The 23,191-nt window shown below is 47.3% G+C and overlaps 1 protein-coding gene across 1 annotated transcript; it reads left to right on the top strand.

Annotated features, from left to right (window-relative positions):
* Positions 1–21,076: 21,076 nt before the first annotated feature.
* On the top strand, positions 21,077–22,591 carry DEFB119 (defensin beta 119; the record flags this gene model as incomplete). The annotated part of the gene is made up of 2 exons (XM_081292819.1): positions 21,077–21,253; positions 22,365–22,591. The coding sequence occupies exons 1-2, from the start codon at positions 21,196–21,198 to the stop codon at positions 22,589–22,591; spliced, it is 285 nt and encodes a 94-aa protein (XP_081148945.1). The 5' UTR covers positions 21,077–21,195.
* Positions 22,592–23,191: the final 600 nt, after the last annotated feature.

Below are 23,191 nucleotides of genomic sequence, written 5' to 3' on the forward strand. Positions count from 1 at the left end.
GCAAGCTGACCACTCCGATGGGCGGGCAGTCAAAGAGAAGGGGGTTTCCAACCAGAGGAGCTCCACCCTTCACAATAGTGATCAGTGCTTGAAATCGTGTGTGAATGGGAAGGAGGGAGAGTGAACTGCATGGTTTGGAAGAGCCTGCTGACCTCTCTCGCCAGCCTCCCGGTCCTCCCTTCTAAAGCAACTGGAAAACGTCCAGGATTCTGTTTTTTCACACCTCAGTGGCTTGGGACGTGAAGTGCCCCCGGTCTAAGTAATGACGACATGGAGAGAAGGGATCCTGAGCCATAGATGGGTTAGCACTTTGGAAATCACCCCTGAAGGCATCAGCCCTTTGGGTGCCCCCTCCTCCCCCCGGGGTCTGAGGCCTTACCTCGATGTAAGATACCAGGGTCTGACAAATTGAGAGAAACCAGACTGCAGAAGGTGATGAGAAACAGAAGGCCCGTCACCATGGGTCAGCCATCTGCATCTGACACCAGAGCCAGACTCAGTTCTAGTCTGGGGCAACCAGAGCTCCCCACGAGGCCTGGCTCACCTCAGGTAGGACTCACAGACCTTAAGGGCAGATCTAAATATCCAGGCTAGAGACAGACCACGGAGACGCCACCAAATGTCACCAGCATTACCAGCCACCGGCAGTTCCCTAAATTACAGCCACCGGCAGTTCCCTTAGACGTCTGTGCTGGCGCAGCGGCTTCTCTCTCGCTGTCACTCCCTCTGCACATGTCAGCCAAGACTGTGGCATCTATTCTCCTTCTATCTCTTTGTAAGAAACCTGAATCCTTGCACAGGAGACTCATGGAAAAGCAAAGAAGAGGCCACTAAAAGTGACCAGCAGCACCACATTGAAGCAGCAAAGAGACTTGGGAGAAACCAGAAGTGTCTGACCGGAGGCTGGGCATCCTTTGAGAATAGCATGGCTAGGCTTCCTGTTCTCAGAGAAATGAGAGCCGCCAGTTTCCTTCCTTTGGATTGGCACCCAGAGTGCCGTGACCATAGCAGGGAAGGAAAGAAGTATCAAGTGTGACATCACAGAGGTTCCAGAATGGGGGCTCTGGCTGCTTCCAGGGACCCTCCCCTACTCCCACATACACACATGTTGTAGACTGGGACATCCTCCTCTTACAATGTTGGCTTTTTTGGACCTTGTGACGATGTGATGTGGTTTGTCCCCCAAAGGTTCATAGGCCGTAGGCTGGGTCCTCAGTGTGGCAGTGTTGAGGTGGTAAAACCTGTGAGAAGTGGGGCCTCATGTGAGGTAATTCAGTCCCTGGGGATGAGGCCCTTGGAGGAAGTAATATACTTCTCATGGGCCCCAATTAGTTCCTGTGAGAGTGGGTTGGTGTAAAAAGAGCAAGAAGTCAGTCGCCAAATCTTGGACTCTAAGCTCAATAAACCTCATCTCTTTATAAAGTACCCATTCTCAGGTATTTTGTTAGAGCAACAGAAAGCAGGCTAATACAGAGATCATATAATATGATCTCTGGGGAGACGGATGGGGAGACGTTGGCTGATTCTTACCCTTCCAGGCCCAGTGCTGTCTGAAGCAGGCAGTGCTCATTGCTCATCCTGGCTCCACTTCTTCCTTTTTGTTGTATAGAGTCCTAGTTTGGGGAAGGAGTTAGCAATCTACCCGACTAAATAGCTTCCCAGTTTCCCGAATTTCCAGGGTGTGCTTTGTGACACAATTCTAGTTAAAGAGATGTGTGCTAGTGTCCATTGAGGATTTCTGGGAAAGTTTTTGCCTTTTCAATAAAAGGAAAGATGATGCAGTTGGCAGAGCTCCGTTCCCCTTCTTTCTGTCTTGAAGCTAGTTCTGCTGGGTGGGGTATGACCTGGGACCCTTTAGGGAACAAGTCATGTTACCCAGACACAACTTGTGACATTGTCGTAAACTCCTATCCCTCAACTGCCTCCCTCTGAGCTGCATATTATGAGAAAATAACTGGGTTTCTATTATCCTGACGTGTGTCATTGTATTGTCCACTGAGTGCCTGAAACCCTCTGTGTTTGGTAGATACTTCCCACTATAAGTCTTGGTGAGGGGAAGAAACCATTTCCCCATCCCAATTGGAGCTGAAAACAGCCAAATATGTGTGGCTTCTCTTGCAGTGATTACGGAGGCCTGTGTTTCAGGTGACACCAATTTCACTCTAGAACTGCTACCACTGACTGACTGAGAAGTCTGTACTGAGATGCAGCAACTGCCCAGATGTCCAATGCTCATATGTAGTCCCCCTCCTTCCAACACCTTTTTTTTTGGACTAGGGATTGAACTCAGGGGCACTGAGCCCTCTTTTATTTTGGGACAGGGTCTCACTAAGTTGCTGAAGCTGGCTTTGAATTTTTTTTTTTTTTTTTTTTAAGAGAGTGAGAGAGGAGAGAATTTTTAATATTTATTTATTTATTTATTTTAGTTCTCGGCGGACACAACATCTTTGTTGGTATGTGGTGCTGAGGATCGAACCCGGGCCGCACGCATGCCAGGCGAGCGCACTACCGCTTGAGCCACATCCCCAGCCCCTGGCTTTGAACTTTGTGATCCTACTCCCTCAGCCTCCCAAGCCACTGGGATTACAGGCATGCATCACTGCACCTGGCCAAGGAAATGAAATTGATTAAAAATAGATCAGGACTGATGGCATTGAGATGGGGGTAAAAGGACAGTCAGTGTAGATAATGAAGGATTGGGTCAGGAAGATGGGGGCTGATTCAAAAGGAAATAAAATGCTAATACTTCCAGAGCACTTCCCCCTCCTCCAAACTGTTGCTAAGGTTACCTGCCTCCAGGGAATTGTTCCTCCCAGCTAAGAGCTGTTAGTAAGCACCCTCTGGGCTGCTCCCTTCCTGCCTTTTGGCCACATAGGCAGGATGGGAGGAAGGGACATGAGAAGAAAGGAAACCTGAAATCTATAAAAGGTGCAGGACACCCCTACTCCCTCAGATACCAGCTCTGGACCACCCTCCTTTCCAGAGGAGTCTCTCTCTCTCCCTTCAATCTTTAAATAAAACTTTGCTCTTGCCTCAGCATTTCTTGGATGTTCAATCTTTAACACTGGGAGAATGAGACCCAATCCTGATTTTCAGGATTCTCAGATGGGAGCGCTTCAGGGATTGTCACAGGGGTAAGCTCCTCTGCACCCACATCTTTCTGAGGTGCACCTTTTGGCCTTTCTTTATGGAGGACATTAATGGGCACCCATTGGCCAATTAAACAGTTGGTGCAAGTTGTCATTCTCCAAGACTCTGGGTGACAGGATTCACAGCCTAGGTGCTTCCTACTCACCTGTCCTGCGGGTCAGGCATGGGGGGTTCAGCCAAGGTCATCTGTCCTACCCTGACTTGAAGCGTGTCCGGCAGGAGTGTGCAGCATCTCTAATCCCAGTCTGCCTTCGGATGCGTGGAGACAGAAGGTGCAACTACTGCAAGAGTCTGGCTGGGGCCACTCCCTGGGAACCTCAAAGGTTTCTCCCTGACTCCTTTCCCGACTGCCCTTATGGGGTGTCCTTTGGTGATTGTGGATGAAAAGGCACTGTGCAAAGGCCCTAGTGATACACACCTCAGGAGGAGCTGGACTTTATCCCCGCACTCATTCCTCCCGCACTCCCCTCCCTGTCAGGCTCTAGCCACGGTTGAGAGACATTTTACAGGGAATGGCTGGTAAAGGAATGCCTAGTTCCCTTCGTTCACACACTGAGCCTTTACTAGCCTGTAGGGCTTGTCCCCATGGTCATCTCTGTGCTCCATGGGTTGTCACATTTGGAAGTTTCTAGTGGAAGGAGAAGTCAGTCATGCCTCTAAGTCTGGATCTCAGGGACCACCTTCTCTTCTCCTGGGCCAGAGCTGGGAAACCGTGTTGAGAGGGGGACCAAGCCACTGCAGAATGGGCGATGCGTACTGGATTGGCCCCAGAGCCAGGCTACTGGCCTCGAACTTGTGGTCCTCCTGCCTCAGCCTCCCGAGCTGCTGGGATTACAGGCGTGTGCCATTGCACTGTCTTGGGGTTTTTTAATATAGAAGAAAATGAAGCTTATAAAAGTTGAACCACACATCCAAGCCCATATAGCTGACATGTGGCAGAACTGGGGTTTCAATCCAAGTTTTTCTTCCCTTCTGTAGTACAGCACTTACTGTACAGAAACATAGCTGAATATATTGCAAATGTATTGAATAAATTCCAAATTCCTTTGTAAAACCTCAGACATGGTCTACTATTCTTTTTTGGAGGGTGGGGGAGGGGTACCAGGGATTGAACTCAGGGGCCCTCAATCAGTGACTCACATCCCCACCCCTATTTTGTATTTTATTTAGAGACAGGGTCTCACTTTGAACCCACAAGCCTCCTGCCTCAGCCTCCGGAGCTGCTGGAATTACAAGTGTGCGCCTGCGCCTGGCTACTATTCTTAAATAGCAATCTTCATATTCATCTTCTGTGATATAAATAAATGACAAAGAAAGTCCACTGGGTTCTTCTCATGAATCTGGAAAACAAAGTGTTACCCCAGATAACAATAATAGGCTATTTTTGTCCTTAGTTCCAATAACTTAGGAGTTATTACTTAGAACAAGAAGCTGTCTGATTCAAATATAAAAACAATTCAAATACAAGTGTATTCTAGTCACTAACACAAAGATTTAAAATCCCACTCTGAGCCATTTCTGTATAGTAAGAAGAGAAGATGAACTTTAAAGGGACAGGGACCGTTATGAGGATAGAGGGCAGGTACATTCCCAAGGTCTTAACTCATGATCTATTACCCACTAGGACTATGGCATGCACGCCCCTCCCCAGGCCCCTCAACAATCTTATCCACCAGACACGAGGTGCATCATGAAAGCCAGATGGCTTTACTATAAAGTCTCCAAGAATAAACAAGGTGAGGTGAGAATGGTGGGGACTACCCTTCACCCATCACTGGTTAAAATCATGGTATACGTTTTCTTCCACCCAACCTGAGTGCTCTCTCAGTACAAAAGCCTGGCCTTATCCCAGGCCAGGATGTTAGTGTGGGACAGTGGCATGCATAGAGGGAATGCAACAGTTCCTGGCACCGACTAACCGTCCACTCTTCAAGGCCAGGACGGTTGCACAATGCCCGACCAGTGGAAAGATCCCACCCTTGCAATCCCCTGAACATGGGTAGAAGCTCTCCTCCTCTTTTTTTTTTTTTAAAGCAAGCAGGTAGGAATTTTATTTAAAATAAAGTGAAAGAAAGACTCAAAACTCTGGGCACAGTGTGCCTGGGAGGGGCAAGAGTGTCCCCCCTTCATTTATGGGGACCAACCTGATTTCTCCCCTTCTCCTCTAGGAGAACCCCGCTGCCTCTGCCGGCTTCCATTAAAGCCTTGCCTGTGTGTTTGCCCTCACTGATGGGTTTAGGATCTACCACCGCCAAGTCAGGAGGTCCCATCTCCTGGACCATTAACAGTGGCAGATACCGAGATATAATTCAGGCGTAGGGGAGTCTCTTTTAAAAAGTCTGCGGAGTCATCAGGACATTTTGTCTCATAGTCTCTTGTGCCAGAGAGGGAGAGGGTATTTTAAGAGCATCCTCTGTACTGCTGAACACTTCTGTGGATTCCCATCAGTAATAAACACAGAGGATTCAGGTCATTCTTTTATTTTGGAAGCTTATTTTGCTAGTCAGCACCTCTAGAACAAATGCAAGAGCTTATAATAGGGCTCTTCAATCTCCCTCCCTCTCTCCTTCTCTCCTCTTCTGCCCTCCTTCCTTCCCGTGGCTCCATTCCTCCATCCCTCCTTCCCTCCTACCTCCCTTCCTTCCTCTCCCCTTCTTTCCTTCCTTCCTTCCAAGGGTATCTCAGCTTCTCTGCAGCCTTTTCTGGGAGGTTCCATTCCTGGGGGCTGATTTCCTCCCTAGTCATCCTTAGAAGTGAGTCTTGTCAATAGAACACTTTTTCTCTCTTGTGTCCTCTGATGTAGGGGGTGAGTTAATTATCTATGGCAAATTTATCCTATTGGTGTTATGCAAGGTCCTCCTGTTGTTTTACTTAACCGATTCATTGGCTCTCCACTTATTATCAACCCTCATGCGTCTTCCACAGATACCTCTTTGGATGTTTTAACGTGTACCCTATATTATATGTATATCAGTACAAGCTTTTACCTAGTCAACTTTCTTGAGATGTGATTTACATAAAATAACATTTTAACCGCAAATGATGATGGACTTTGATCCCTGGGTACCAAGAAAGCACTTTCATCACTGGACCCATCTCAGTCAATGCCCATCTCCTCCCACTGGCCCCAGGCAAACACTGTTAAGGTTTTGTCACTGTGGATCAGAATGGTATTTTATAAAGGTTCATATAAATGGACCTATTCCACATGTTCTCTTTTGGTCTGGCTTCTTTCACTCAGTCTAATGCTTTTAGAGGCATTTATATAGAGTGAAGCAATAGTTAATTCCTGTTTGCTGGATATTAGTTTATTGCATGGCTACTATGACCTATTTGCACATTAGTTGATGGATATTTAGGTTGTTTCCACTTATGAAGAATACAGCTGCAATGGAAATTTAAGTTTTGGTGTGGACAGAGGTCTTCATTCTCTTGGATAAATGCATTCGAACAAATTCCTGGGCTGTATGGTAGACTTATGTTTAACTTCAAGCTGTTTTCCTGCATGGTCATACCATTGCAGTCAGCAATAGTTGTTAATGTCGATCTATGTTTGTTCATGTATATCTAATTCTCCAGCTTGTTAATGCTGCAGAATACTCCATGATGTGTGTAAGCAACACTTATTTTTATTTATTTATTTATTTTTGTGTGTGGTATTGGGGATTTAACCCAGGGATGCTCTACCACTGAGCTACATCCCCAGCCCTTTATTATTTTTGAGACAGGGTCTCATTAAGTTTCCTAGGCTGTCCTTGAACTTGCAATCCTCCTGCCTCAGCCTCCTGAGTTGCTGAGATCAAAGGTGTGTGCTACCTTACCCAACTGCATCCATCACAATTTACCTTCCAATTTGCAGATGAAATCTAGGTCATCTTCAATTCCCTGACACTATGAAGTTTGCTTTAACAGACATTTAAAAAATTATACACACACACACACACACACATATGGGATTGAACTCAGGGACACTTTAACTGCTGATCTACATTCCTACCCCTTTTTGTTTTTTATTTTGAGACACGGTCTCACCAACTTGCCTAGGCTGACCTTGAATTTGTAATCCTCCTGCCTCCACCTCCCAAGTTGCTGGGTTGACAGGTGTGCCCCACAGCCCCCAACTTAACAGACATCTATAAGATGTCTAAATGTATAACATTTCCCTAGTGGACACATGGGGATTTCTTTGGTATATATACTTAAAGTGGAACTTTGAATCAGAATAAAATGCTTACCTAAATTGGACTAAGTGTCATTAGATTCTTCCCGGAAGACTACCTCCCTCTCAGAGGAAGATCCTGGTGTCTGACACAATCATCATGTTTAGATTCTTTTTAAAGAATACAGAATTAGGTACAAAAGTGGATAAATGTATTTAGAATAAAATGAGAATTCACAAGGAATTACTGGGCTCTCCTTAGGTAGTCTCCCTGAAATGCTTTCTTGCTAGAGGCTTCTGGCTGCAATCTGGTTCCTCTCCCTACTTAGAGCATTCTTAAACTCCCAGCAACGGAGGAGCCCTGAACCCTCATGAGAGTCACAGTCCATAAGCAGCTCTGATCCACACTCCACCAGCGGTGTCTGACTATTCTTAGAATAATGTCATTTGACGTTATTACCAAATATTTGACAGTTTTCACATTTCCAAAGTGTGCCAGTCTAGATCCATCCTGACACCTGAGTTTGTGTGATTCCTGAGTTAACAATGGTTTGTATATTTTTTAGTTTCTTTTTAAAAATTTATGTATGACAGCAGAATGCATTACAATTCTTATGACACATATAGAGCACAATTTTTCATATCTCTGGTTGTATACAAAGTATACTCACACCAATTCGTGTCTTCATTCATGTACTCTGGATAATAATAATCATCACGTTCCACCATCATTTCCAACCCCATGCCCCCTCTCTTCCCCTCTCACCCCTCTGACCTATCTAGAGTTCGTCTATTCCTTCCATGTTCCCTCTCCCTACCCCACTAAGAATCAGCCTCCTTATATCCAAGAAAACATTCAGTATTTGGTTATTTGGGATTGGCTTACTTCACTTAGCATTATCTTCTCCAATGCCATCCATTTACCTGCAAATGCCATGATTTTATTCTCTTTTATCGCTGAGTAATATTCCATTGTGTATGGTTTGTACATTTTTAAGTAGTTGAAAAACCTAAGAAGAATAATAGTTAGTGATATGCATAAATTATATGAAATTCAAATTTCACTGTCTATTACTCAAGTTTTATTGGGATTAATTCACAGCCTTTTGTTTACACACCGTCTACAGCTGCTTTGGTGCCACTACTGCACAGGTGAGTAGCTGAGATAAACAATATGGTCTGCAAACCCTGAAGCATGTCATCGGCCCTTGACAAAAAAAAAATTGGTTGACCTTCAGTCTACAGCATTAATTTTTCTTGGAGACATAAATCTTACTCCATGTCAGGAAGAAGGTATTTCTCTTGGTAGCATGTCTTGGAAATGATAGATATTGCCATTATTTTGCTAAAAGGCACTTGACTCTTCCGATCTCTCTGCCAGCCTTAGGTAAGTAGCTAGCCATTACCATGTAATACTACATTTCACTCCCAAACTCAGAGGCTTAAAATAGTGATCCTTTACTGTCACTCAGTGTCAGCAGGTAGCAGGGGTTTGGCTGGCTTGCTCTTTGAGGCTGGCTTGGCCAGGGCAGCTCTCTCTCTCTCTGTGTCAATCTGTGGGCCATTGGAGAGGCACTGCCCCATGCATCCTCTTCAGACACGGGCTTCTCTCACATTGACCGCAGAGGCACAGAGGGCTAGTGAGAACATCACTTGTTAGCGGCTGGGCTCAGAACTAATGTCCCTTGGGCCCTCTGGTGGGCAAAGCAGGTCATATGCAAAGACTCCAGTAAAAGGATAGTGAAATACATTCCTCCCGGGATGTGGATTCAAGCGTGACTGAAAAATTGGGGTCAACGTTGCAATCCACTGTACATGGATTTAGAAATATTGCGGTTGTCGTGTTGGTTTTCTTGCCATCAGGGAGGATGCTACCTGTTCCTATTAAACATGCTCTGTTAAAGGCAAGGCTGTGGCTTTCTTGTTCATTGCATTCTGTGAATGCTGACAGTCTCTTTTCCATTGGTGACAGCCCCAGAGCTATCAAGGAACTTTCCTTTGCTTCTGTCTTTTATATCCTTACAATGAGCCACCAATATATGGGACAGCTAAAGATGTCCACTTTACTGAAAAGAACCCAAGGCACACAGAAGTCTCACTTCCTTTCAGTCTTACTTGGTGTTTCTCTCTTCATTAATCAGAATCAATTAATAATGAACACATTTGGGCCAGGAGCCGTGGTGCACGCTTGTAATCCCAGCAGCTCTAGAGGCTGAGGCAGGAGGATCAAGGGTTCAAAGGCAGCCTCAGCAAAAGTGAAGCTCTAAGCAACTCAGTGAGACCCTGTCTCTAAATAAAATATAAAATAGAGCTGGGGATGTGGCTCAGTGTTCGAGTGGCCCTGAGTTCAATCCCTGGTACCCAAAAGAACAAAACCATTTGTGCCCTTCTCATTCTTCTGAGCTGTATTATAAAACTCTTCAGAGGCTAAGTTGCCCTCTCGTTAACCTCCCTCCCTCTCTCCTGGCCTGCCCACCGAGTGTGATTGATCGCTTGCCTGGTCGTCTGGTCTCTAATGACTGTTCCTTTTTTTGGTTCACTGATCATGGATCTCCACACTCTTCAGGGCAATAAATACCAGCCTGGACTGCCCAGGATGGAGACTTCTGCTTGCTCTGCAGTCTATAAGTTTCTATCCCTTCTGCAGCTCCTGCCACTCATGCAGCTCCTCTTCCTGTTTCTGACGGTCATGGTGCTCCTGGCTCAGGGTGCCCGAGGTAACTAGGCTCTCTCCCAGGGTGTGTGTGTCTGGGGACCTGATGCATGTTCAGGGAACCTTGGGGGTTCTGACGGCTGAGGCCAGGAGCATGGTCTAGCAGGCTCCGTGGAGTTTTAGTTCTTAGCACCAAATATTTTTCCATCTCTCATTATTTGACCCCTCTGACCACCTTTCTCTGATTGGCTCTGAATAAGTTGAACTTGATGACCCAGGGATATGGTTGGGGTCAAAGAGAGAGACGTAGGTATGGGGTATAGAGAACGTGGTGGCTTTCCCAAAACATTCGTTCAGAGGATCTGAATTTTGATCTACTCTTGTCTCCACGAACAACATTCTAAGTTGTTGTCTCCTAAATTCTAAGTATTTGAAGATTCTGATTCTACTTTTTCATGCAGGTCCAAATTGTCGGGGCTACTTTAGGTTATTGGTTTCTCCCCAAAGTGGTTCCCAATTCTCTTGACTGGTTAAGGCCAGTGAGAAGTCCCAGGATGTTGTAGAGAAGGGAGTGAGAAATTCTCTGGAGTTTTATGGATGTCAGAGAGGACTTACATTTGTTCCACTGGGTTCATCTCAGATTCCTGCTCCTTTTCATTAGTACAACCAGCGGAGGTGCCAAAGGGCAGGGGGTGACTGTGGCTGTTTGATATTAGTAACTGGGAATCGTATAATATGGGGGAGATTAAACCCCGGAGAAAAGGGGTCCTCTTGCCTCTCCCAAGGGAGGTGTCCAATGAGGGGAAGCCTGAGTGGAAAGGGACTGGAGAGGACAGAGTGGAGAAGGGACGGACAGGGATCTATGATCTCATTTAAACCTTGGTATTTTCATCTGGGCTTCTACCCCACAGATCTTATTTCTCTTGTTACAGGGGACAGATGAGGCAAGACACCAGGGACAGGAATCAGGTTTATTTGGCTATAGCCAGGTTCAGAGGGCAAAGCTTTCGCTGTAATCAATAAATCCCCCCAAACCCCGAGTTCAGGCAGTTTTAGAACTTTATACCCGGCTTGTAGGTGGAGGGGCTCAGAAGTTCACAGTCTGCAGAAGTTCACACAAAAGCAGCTTTTTCTTTCGCTATTCTGGGCAAGTTAACCCTTCAAGGACAGCGCGGGAGAGGGAGAGAGCTTCTGCTCCCCTTTCTTCCCTCCCACTGCCAGCTGTTACCACAGAGCCCAGGTGGCAACCTCTCCTCTTCTCTTTGAAATGTAAACATCTCCGAAGCTCAGGTCCAAGGTCAGAGGCCTAGTTAAAAGAATCTGTTTTTCCTATCACTCTCTGCATTTGCAAACACACTTCTTCAAACTACTACACTAGGAAAGGGGCCTTCAGCACCTGGGTGCTGATCTCTTCCAGGATGGCGGCCAAGTAAGACAGAGAGACAGGAAATAGGAAGTTTAACTACACTGAACTCTTTTGTAGAGACTCTTCGGCTGATAGTCCGAAGATCAATTATAGTGAAGGTTTCTGGAGAAGATTTTCTGCGGAGGAGCGGGTGCCGCTACACCCTCAGTGCTCTTTCCTGTCCTGGAATTTAGCTTCTCCCTCTCCAACCCTTTGCTTTCTTCAGGACTAACCCTGCTCCCTCTCTCCCTTTGGCTTTCAGTCAAGAAGTGTTGGAGTACATTTGGCAGGTGCAGAGAGAACTGTAAAGAGAATGAAGTATTCTATATATTGTGCAAAGAAGAGGGTAAGTGCTGTGTGGACCCCAAGTATGTCCGATTTAAACCGAAGACCTTAAAGAACGAGTTGGGAACCAAAAATTAACTTCTGCAACTGACTCTCTTCCGACCTTGAGTCTCAGGAGCATTGGAAACCACAGTTCTATTAAATCATTCATGGCTGTTCCCTGTTTCTGACTGACAGTTCCATCTAGTTCAACTTGGAGACGGAGAAGGAAAATGTGTGTGTGTGTGTGTGTGTGTGTGTGTGTGTGTGTGTTGGAAAGAACAGGATGAAGTAGTACGTGGTAATAGTCTTATCCTTTGGCAATAATTCCCAACCTGCCAGCCCCTAGTTGGTCCACAGGATATTAATAAGGAATATTCATCATATTCATTTAATTCTTTTTTTTCTTCTAGACTAACACCCATAGAACCTTCTAGATGATGAAAATGTTCCAGGTTTGGTTGTCCAATATGATAGCTACTAGTCAGCTGCATGTAGCTGCTGAACACTTGAAATATGGTAGTGTGACTGGGGGACTGGATTTTTAAGTTAATTTAATGTAATCTATGTTTAAATATATAGCTACATGTGGTTAGAGTCTAGAGATGTTAGGCTGAGGCAGGCTGTAGACCCCAATCCCTGGGTATTTCAGAGGATCCTTCAGGTGGGTCCTTACTGTCTCTCCCAAGCCCCGTTTCAAACCTGTGGCCACTACCTATGAAAGCTCGGTTGGCATTTACCTCTGTAGGATCAGAAGGGCTGACCAGTTGTTTCAGCCGGATGGATTAATGCCGAGTCACAGCTGTTTGTCTGCGGGAAGCAGGCGAACGGGAGCTTGAATTCAGCCGATCCGGGCTCAGTGTGTGTTCTGAGAGGCCCAGACTGTTTGTCCCAGATCCACGTCAGTTCAGCATTGCCTAGTGATCCTGAGCAAACAGAATTTAGAGTGTTTATGACTCCGTATGCCCACACAACTGAAGAGGTCAGAGACTTGATCTCTCCACGCCCGCCGCCATGTTGGAATCCCCCGACAGCTCCATCTTTAAAAGACTTCTCAAACATCAACTTCTTTCCAACTAATTGACCCAGAGAAGGTTCGTCTGTTCTTTGGTAGCCATTCAAGAATTTGTGGCAGCTCTACCCCATCCCGACGCCTGAGACTTTCGATGCTTTCCTCTTGTTTTCTCCCATCAGCCCTTGTCTCTTTCTCTGTTTTTGTGCGAGCCTTGCTGTTTGGGGGCTTCTCTGTCCCTCACTAGCATCCCCTCTCCTCCTTTCTTGTCCCGGCCTTCCCTGAGTTTTGTTGCTGTTCCCCTAATGTCCCTGCTAGGTGGTCCCTCTTTCTAGCCTTCAATCCTTTTGGAATTCAGCAACATTCCTGTAACATAGTTGACAATGAAACACCTTGAATTTTTTATTGCTTGTGACATTAGAGTTCATCAGGGACCAACCTAAGCAGAAAGGATATTTCTTAGAAGGATATGGTGTGCCTCATAGAATTGACTGGAAGTCTAGCTGATTGGAAGAACTGAGGGAGAGTGGGCAGCAGTATTGGCCTGAAGAGGTCCTATAGCAAGCTTTGCCACCTTGGCCCTGGGCATGGGCATCATCCCACCTGGGCTCTTGCCGTTGCTGCTGTACTTTCCCAGTTCCCCTGAGATTTGGGTTGAGCTCTTTGAGATTCAGTCCTTGGCTGGAACATCCCGTTGGCTGAGCCAGGAGCACACACTTGTTTGCTAACTCCCCCCAGAGAGTATTCACCTTCAGAGCTCCCTGTGGTGGAGGGTCAGCCCTCTCTTCCACCAAGACCCACAGAACAGAGAGTAACTCCTAGATGGAATGAGGCCAAGTGTCCAAAGACACAGCACATGACCACTAGAGGGAATGTCACCCAGAGCCTTTGCCTTCCTGCAGAGTGTTTTCCCTCCCACTTTGACCTTTCTGATTGCCAGGAGAGGGGGTGCCTGGGATGCCACACACAAAGAGGCACTCACTCTCAGGGTTGTGCAAATGTGTCCTTAACTGTCGCTCCTCAGGCATTGTCACTCCTCCCCCTAATCCCGACCCTGCCAGCTGCATTCTGCACTTCTTGGCAGCACCCAGCCACCTGTACTTAATATCTGTCCAGGAGGGTGCAATGCTGAGCACCTTGCAGCTCCAGCTCCTCGGGAGGCTGAGGTGGGAGGATCACTGGAGCCCAGGAGTTGGAGACCGGTCTGGGCCACATAGTGAGACCCCGTCTCCAATAAACAAAAGAGTAAATTTGCTCAGTGTCTGTCTTCCTGACAATCTTCATGAAGATGACTGCTTTATTTTCTGTACCCAGAACAGTCTTGGTGCAAATATTGGTGTTCAATCAGTATTTGTTGAGTAATTGACTTAAGGAGATAAAAATTCTGCTTAAAATAGCAAAAATGATCTTATAAGAAAGTTCCTCCTTGTAGGTATACATTCCCATGGGAATAGTAAAAGTGTTTGATATGTAATAACTGCCAGAGCTACCAAAATACAGATTGAAATGAAAGGACAAGACAGTGGGGATGGAGTGGGGGTCTCATCCATTGCTGCAAAGGTCGATGGTCACGGGTCAGTCCTTCCATTGTTAATGAGGAGGCTGAAGGGCACGCTCTTGGGAATGAGGTGATCTCTTCTTTCACTGTCCCGTGTTTTTTTTTTTTTTTGGTATTGGGGTTTGAACTCAGGCTTACTCGACCACTGAGCCACATCCTTAGCCCTGTTTTGTGTTTTATTTAAAGACAGGGTCTCACTGAGTTGCTTAGCACCTTGCTGTTGTAGAGGCTGGCTTTGAACTTGTGATCCTCCTTTCTTGGCCTCCTGAGCCGCTGGGTTTACAGGTGTGCGCCACCATGCCTGGCAGTCTGGTATTCTTAAGAGCAAGATAGGATATATTAATAGGGTCAGCTACATCAAGTAGTAAGTTTATTTTATTTTATTTTTTTAAATTGTGAACATTAGTTTATGACTTTTTTTTTAGAGAGAGAGAGAGAGACAGAGAGAGAGAGAGAATTTTTTTTTTAATATTTATTTTCCATTTCTCGGCGGACACAACATCTTTGTTGGTATGTGGTGCTGAGGATCGAACCCGGGCCGCACACATGCCAGGCGAGCGTGCTACCGCTTGAGCCACATCCCCAGCCCAGTAAGTTTATTTTTTACACAAAAATTGTGGGAAGGTGATGTATAAAGAATTTAATGTAGCAATTAATTGCTTGTTATATATATATATTTCCATTTTACTTGAGTAAGCATCAGCAAAAAAAAAAAAAAAAAAGATTTATCTGTGCTGTTTTTGGAGGGGAAGCCTGGACTTTCCATTCTGAGCCTGGCCTTCTTTTCCTGCTGCAGAATTCAAAGCAGGTGCAGACGTGTTTGGGAGCTTTCCTGGAGCCAACCCTGACTGCTATCCAATTTTTGCTAGGAAGACCTAGGAACAAGGAGGCTATTTAAACTTGTCTTGGGAGAAGGAGGGTTTTCTTTTTCTTCAAGAACAGGAGAGAGGAAGGTCGTGGCATCTGGGAGGTGGGGATCAGATCTCCTTGGAATGGGAGAGGAAATAGGGGTTTGGTTTGAAGGGTGTTTGATGAAGCACCCCAAGGGGGCAGGAATGTGGATGGGGTAACCTGGAAGGTAACCACTGTGGAGAAGAGAAGCAGCAGAGACCTCCACGGCTGGTCTGGTGGGTGGAGACGACCGTGGTGAAGAGCGATCCTCTAGCCATTCAGAACTGCACCGTGAACAGCTGGCGGAATTCATCAGCAGCATCCTGACCATGAGAAGCCAGGGAAACAAAGGTCATCGTTACTGATAGGACCAGGTCCTTCCTCGTTTCCTAGAACATGAGGTCCTGTGGGGTCAGGCACGAGACCCCAAAATAACAGACATCGGATATCTCACCAGCTTCTGTGAGTGGTGTCTCAGAGCCGGGATTTAAACTAACAAATAAATGCAGCATTTCCTGAGATTTGGGTGTGGTGGTTACTTTTCATATTTCTCTTAATATTTTAAAGAATCCTAGAGGAAATATTCTCCCTCTGTTTATTTCTTGGGGAATGCCTGGAACAGGCTGCAGGGGGGACATGCTGGTCCACCATCCAGCCCCTCTGTAGTGTCCTTGCCACACTTTTAGGTTACCTGGGCTTCCCTGAGCCCCAGACCCCACCTAGGAAGCGAGGAGATGATGTGATACACAGAAGTCCGCAGGAGGCTGTGATTTCAGTTATTCCTTTTACCTTCTTGTCATATTCATATATATATATCTGGAATTGAACTCAGGGGCACTTGACCTCTGAGCCACACCCTCAGTCCTATTTTGTATTTTATTTAGAGATAGTTGCTTAGCACCTCCGCCATTACTGAGGCTGGCTTTGAACTTTCGATCCTACTGCCCCAGCCTCTCCAGCTGCTGGGGTCACAGGCGGGCGCCACTGCATGGAGCTTCTTGTCATATTTCTAACCTGATGGATTAGCGGGAGGAATCCATGAAATAAGGCCGGGGTGCTGACTCGCTGGGAGCATCCCTGAGAGCAGGCTAGCTGGCGTCCCCTCCCCTGCCCTGGAGGCTGGAGGCCGGGGAGGGAGGCTTTCCAACAATTAAAAAAGGCAGCTGCTCAGATCTGAGGGTAAGGATGGTGCACGCCTTCAGACCCGGCCGGGCCAGGCTGTACCAGTGTGGGAGACATTACAAAGTCGGAGGCTGCAGTCTGTCCTCATCTTGGCAGGTCCTAGAGACACCATGACAGGACGAGTTGGCTCTCTGGCTAAAGCTCACTTCCTATCTTCTGGCCCCTGCTGCCCACACTTTCTTTGGCCACTTCCCTTAGCCTTGGCCCAGATCTCCCAGCTCCATAAGGGAATCCATGTTCCCGGGTCACGGGACCAGAAGTCTGTGGGGAGTCGGGGGGTGGGGGGGGGGCTGCACAGAGCTCTTCCCTGCCGCATTAGAAGATCTGAGCGCAGAGACATGTGCGTACATAGGTACTAAAAAATTACACAAGCACACACTCGCTCGCTGGTTGTGGGTCTACACACCAACTGCATGAAAGGATAAACAGGTGTGCGCTCTCAGACTCACACACACAAAACACATGTACACAACACACACACAAATCCACAGAAAACACAAAATTTGAGCATGCATGTCTGTGCATAAAATTACACACACACACACACACACACGCCAAGGACATAGGAACAAAATATAATTCAAATGTAAACCCAGACACCCCCACATAAATGCTCCTCAACAGATCATCTTTTTTTGGTTTCTTCTATCAGTCAAGGTCATTTTTTTTGAATCATCATGGTGCTCTCTGTGCAGATCTGTGTGAACACAGAGGGTGTAAGAAATATTGAAAAGCTGTGAGCAGGAATGCCTGGAATCTCCAGATGGGGGATTCTGATCTAGCATAACAGCCACACACACTATATTACAGCTTCCAATAATCAGGTATTCAAAGTGCTTTCTATGCTTTCACTCATTTAATCCTCACATCAGCTCTTCAAAGTATTGTTACTCCCATTTTATAACAGGTTCATAAAGGTTAGGTAAAAAGCCTCCCATAAAAAAACAGGTTCAGAGAAGTTAAGTAACCTTTCTAAGGCGACAGAGCCAGGAGGCTAACTTCAGAATATAGGCTTGTGCTCACTCTCTGTGTTGTCTCAATCCATACGGAGTCCTGCAGATGTTGAATGACATGTGGAAGGACACAGGGTAAGTTGCTCAGTCTTGGACTCAATCAGACACCTGTCCCATTCACACTGAGGGATGGTGTCTCCCTCGGACTCCCAGAGCTGGTCAGCTCCACTGTACACCAAACCCATCCTCTCCACTACCTGGAGTGACCTCCTACCAAGCTGAGCTCCACTCTGAAATAAAAGTTTGCTCCTGGGAAGCGGTATAGACCATTCCTCTAAGTTGAAGTTCAAGGGGTGCTTTAGATTTTCTGACTTTGTTTTTGGCCCCCACCTTGCTGGTGGCCTGTGCATGTGCTCAGGCTGCCTCCTGGGGCCTCCAGCCCTGCTCACAGGTCCTACCTTGGTAGCTCCAGGTCCAGTGCTCCTCTTTCACCCCCACTAGACCGCCCCCCTCTTCTCCAGCCCTAAACCCCTACCCCACAGAAGAACCAGCTGCATTTTCCCTAAGACAGTTCAAGGCTTGGCCTCCTCCCTCACCCCCAAACACAGAAATCATAACTACAATGTATTGACTACTTCCTGCCAGTACTTCGGTGGACACTTTATCACTTGAAAGTCACAGTATGAGACACACGTTATCATCTTCTTCAAATGGGCTAATCTACTTGCTCAGGGTCACGGCCTCTATTCATATTACCCTCCCCCTTGGGTACTGAGGATTTACCACTGAGGGATACCCCCAGTCCTTTTTATGTTTTTATTGTGAGGCAGGGTCTCCCTTCAAACTGGCTGGCCTCAAACTTGCGATCCTCCCGTCTCAGCCTCCTAAGCCACTGGGATTAAGGTGTGCACTACCACACCTGGCTCAATTAGGATTTTTAGCCAAGGAAATCCTTTGGCTGTTTGAAGTTCAGAGAAATCCCAGAGCTAGGCTCAGTACAGCGGTGGGAGACAGGGAGGCGGGGGAAACAAAGCAGAGTGAAAAATCACCCGTATGTCCTGTCCAGGGAGGGTACGATGACACTGTACTGATCCCTGTCCTCATTTGCCCCTGGACACTGGCCTCACTCTGGCACCTTTGCTAAGGTAAATACCCCATTGATCCCCTTCCTGGGATCCTGGGTACCTGGTTCAAAGGTTAGGGTGGGGTCCCTGGGTGGCTGGGCCGGGGCCGTGTGCTCACAGCCTGCTTCGGGTGACACAGGAAGACGCGTATTTGAACTTTTCCAGTTTTAGGGTGGAAGGCAGCACTGCCCCTTCCCAGGTTTCCTTCTCCAAACAGAAAAGTGGATGAAGAAGGTGGACAAGCGCCAACCCAAACCCACAGACCAAGCCCAACACGCCCAGTGCCCACACAGGTAACAGGTGCCCACGGGATTCCCGGGCAGCTCTGTTGACACAACGTGGGGATTCAAGGACAAGGCTGTGCAGTCATTCTGTAAAAACCTTTCCTTTCCAAAGAGAAGATCCACCCTGTTGAAGTTCAGCATTTCCTCCGAGTTCTCGACTCCACGTGCTTCTTCTTCTCTTGGACTTTCAAAACCTCCATCCACAAACCCCTCACTGGGGGTTTCAGTGTCTCTGAACGTTTAGATTTATACCGCGATGTCTTTCCCTCAGCCTAGGGGTTACTTACAAGTCCCATGTCTTTTCAAATCCACTTCCTCCCGATCTGCTCCCGGGCTCCTTTGGAGAGTGCTCTGAGTTCGAGTCCTGCCTGTGGGTGTGGCTCTGGCTCCTCACGCCATCTCTGAAGGCCACAGCTTCTTCCTTTGTCACACATACCGCCTTGTGAGGAACAGCCCCCCCTCAAAAGGAAGCGAAGTTGATGATACTATAAACATCAGTTCCATCCACCCCTGGGTGGGAATGACCAGGGATGGTCAGTGGGCACAAGGGATATTCGGGGTGGGGGTGATGGAAATATTCTAAAGTTAGACTGTCTCGATGGTGGTACCATTCTGTAAATTTACTCAAAATAATTGAACTTACATTTAATGAGGAGATTTAATCATATGTAAATAATACTTCACTAAAAATGTTATAGAGAAATGAAGGCCACTGACAGGACTGGGGTTGTGTCCCCATTACGTCACTTTTCACTCAGTCTAAGTTATTTATTGTCTATAATTATTTACTACAATGATGGACATTTAGTATTTATTATCTACTCATATTTGTTATGTGATTAAATATTATTTTATATTTCATGTCAGGAGTGTCAGAGAAGGCTCTCTCTTCCCTGGTGTCGGTCCTCCCATCCTGATTGGGCAGCCCCTGAACTGTAGCTAGCCGTCATTGTCCAGAATAAAGAGAACATGTCCAGCAGGTAGGTGTGCTGGGAATGAGCTCTGGCCATTGGACTGGGGTGGAAACAATGTGTACCACCTCCGAATGGTGTCCCTAAAGAAAATACTGTTACACTTTGTTTCCTTCTCTCCCTCCTTCCTGATGGCTGAAATGGGGACTTGATGGTAGGAACTGGAATAGCCCTTGGGTCATCAAATGAAGCTGCCTGTTGAAGATGGACCATGAAGTCAAAAGGAGCCTAGCTCCCTGCTGGATTGTGAAGCTGCTGCAATTAAGTGCACACACAGACTTTTACATGAAAGAGAAATCAACGGATGTATTTTGGCACCATTGTTTGAAAGCAACATCTATTAAGACAGCTGAATTAATACCTCACTACACCAGGTGATGTGGTGGATACTAGTATTATTAGCTGTATTAGTCCATTTTCTGTTGTTATAACAAAACACCCAAGGCTGGATATTTTATAAAGAAAAGAGGTTAATTTATCATGCATTTTGGAGGTGGAAATTCCAAGATCAGGCAGCTCCGTATGTTCTACCCTTGGTGAAGGCCTCATGATAGATGGTATTCCAATGGTAGAGTACATGAGGAAGAGATCACACGGCAATGGGAGAGAGGCCAGAGAGATTCAGGGGTCAAGCTCACTTTTTATTTTATAACAATCCACTCTCTGGGAACTAACGAGGGTCCCTTGAGATCTCTTCTAAGGGTGATGGTACCCCATGACCTAACTACCTTGCACCAGGCTCCACCTCTTAAATATTCTACCACTTCTCAGCCCAGCCACACTGGGCACCAAGCTTCCAGCATGTGAAGATTTCAGGGAACACACTCAAATCACATCCAAACCCTCACTCAAGCCAGGTTTCAGATTCTAATGAGAGAAACAAAGGTTAACCATGTAAATCAAATAAAACCACCCAGGCAAATCCAGGCAGGTCACAAACAAGCTATTGTGAGCCAGAAGAACGAAGGGTGTGAGTACCGTCTTCTAGGGTGACTGACGAAAGCCTCTCCAAAGGGGTGACATTTGAGATGAGATCAAATGACTAGCAGGAGCCATCCGTGGGAAGATCAGAGGAAGAACTTTATATGGGCCACAAGTGACAAATCCCATTCCTCCGAACTGGAAATGAGATTGGCAAGTTCAAGGTCCAGGAAGACATGGACACCTGTGTCCTTCTGTTAGCGAGCTGGGTAAGTCATTTTTCACATTAAATGTTTCTTGACGTGTATTCGTATATCAATTAGTCAGTGGATTCCTCCGTGGGTCTCGAAAGGCCAGATGGCTTTAATTCACCTGCCTCCTCACCCCTCCTGGCACGGTGCTGGCCCGAGTCCCATGCTCTTATTTGTGATGTGCTGAGACATCTGCTACACACTGTCCTTTGGCCCGGCTGACCTCGGACAGATTCCCTCCTGTTCTGATTCACTGCCCGCGGCCCTGGTGATAAAAAGAGTCTCATCTCTGCTGCAGAGAGCTCCGTCTGTGTCCCCCGCAGCTCAGCCACCACCTTCTCCTGGGGCCTGACAGCCATGAAGCTGCTTCTCCTGTTCCTGGTCATCTTTCTGGCTGTGGAACCCGTGATGTCAGGTAACTGGGGCTCTCTCGAGGGCCTGGGATCTTGGGCATGGGCTTGTCCCCTTTTGCTCTCCTCTCACTGTGGGCAGCCCCCGAGTCTCTCCTCATTTCCTGGAGCTTTGGGAGGGTTTCCCAGAATCTTCTCGTGTTCACATCTCCCCCGCCCCATGCTCTCTTGCTGAATGGGGGGATGGGAGCTGTTTAGTGCATCAGGTGCTTCAAGGCAGGATGGCCTTCTGGTGGGAGCTGGGGAGAGGGCTGAGGCAGGAAGGTGCAGGTCCAGGGGCTCTGGGAGATTAGGATGAAGGCTGGGGGTGAGTCCCGGTGAGGGAGACCTGTGGGCTTGCAGTGGCAAAGGGAATATTAGGATGACCTGGAAGAGGGGCCTGGGGCTTCCCCACGGTCTGGGGGAGTTGTAGAGGGAACAGGATTTTGGCTTGAGTGGCGCTGGTGCTGGGCATCTGGCTGGGCTTGACCTGAGGCTGGGAGTCAGTGCCGCAGGGTGCAGGGTGCTTGGGTTCGGCTTGGTGATGGGCATCTGCTGGGAGTTGCGGTTGGTGGCTTGATTAGATTTGGATGTGGTTTGCAGCTGGGGCTCAGTGGGCACTGAGCAGGGTAAGGCTGGGTGTCGACTGCAATTGAGCTTGAACTGGGTGAATCTGGGCTCAGAGGATTGGACATTGGGTTGTGGCTGAAGCTGAGTTTTGCTGGGCTCTGTTACAGGGCCAGGCTGTGGATGAGGAGCTGGGATTGCTTCATGTGAGAGCATCTCCATCCCAGAGTGTCAGAGGTGGACATTGTCCTGTTCCCAATGTTCCCATGCTTTGTTCCCTTGATTTGTATCAACTGATCCCTAAGTAAGAAGTAGGAGTTAGGGGTCGGGAGACCCAGGGTGGGAAGTCTGGAAACTGTCCTCCTGAAAGCTCTGGCCTTCCCAGTTGGAATCATCACTCAGTTCCTTCCTCTCCCAAGGTCTCCTCCCCCACTTCCTGGGACCGGATCCAGCAGGGCTTACTCAGCCCTCTCTCTGGCCTTCTCCCCCTCCCTCGTTTCCTCCTCCACCTCGGGTCTCTCTCTCTCTTAGCAATACTAACATCTGCTTCCTGGTTGTTCCCGCGCCCAGAAGCAGAGTGTTGGAGTCACGGACACTGCCGGTTGGTGTGCAACGATGACGAGGATCATGTCTTACGCTGCGAAAATCGCAAACGGTGCTGTGTCCCTAGTCGCTATGTGACAATGAAACCAATAACAATCGATTATGTCCTTGACTGGACCACACCTACCGTGCCCACAACGGTCCCCACGACCGTCCGCAAAAGGAAGAAAAACAAAAAACATGGCCGGGGTTGATTTTTGCTTCAGACTTCTTAGTTTCCGAACTTCATTAAAACTCACACATGGGCTGCTTGTGTCTGTCAGTCAAAAAGAGGGGTCCCCCAAACGGATGGAGGCAGGGGAAATGGCAGGAAGGGACAGGAGTTAGGAGAGGGAGTCATCAGGGCTGGGTCAGAGCAAATGGTGATGATTGTAGCTTTGAAGATGGTTCCTTATCTGGCTGCCCCAGGAGGGGGTGTAGCATCAGGTGTGGGAGAGGGCAAGAGATTTAAAGGTACCTCAGGTGACTATAAAGTGGGACAACCCTCAGGCCAGAAGAGTTGGTCCATCTTGGAGGGGAGAGGGGAGGAGGTAGACAGGGGCTAGGTGAGCCCCAATCCTCGGGTTTCTAGGAATGTCAGCTCAGAGGCCTTGATCCGGGATGCTCAAGAGTTCGCAGCCCCAGGGGTTAGAAGGTTCCCAAGTACTAAAAAATGATAAAGTACCTGAATTCACTCATTTACATATGAATTTGTTCATTATTCAATTTTTAAAAATATTCTTTCATGCATTTACTTGCTCTTTTGTTCAGGTGAGGTCTGCCACTCAACACTAGCAGATGGTGTATCCAGACCC

Source organism: Spermophilus citellus, assembly GCF_964194105.1.
Source record: "Spermophilus citellus genome assembly, chromosome: 4".
Classification (NCBI taxonomy): Eukaryota; Metazoa; Chordata; class Mammalia; order Rodentia; family Sciuridae; genus Spermophilus; species Spermophilus citellus.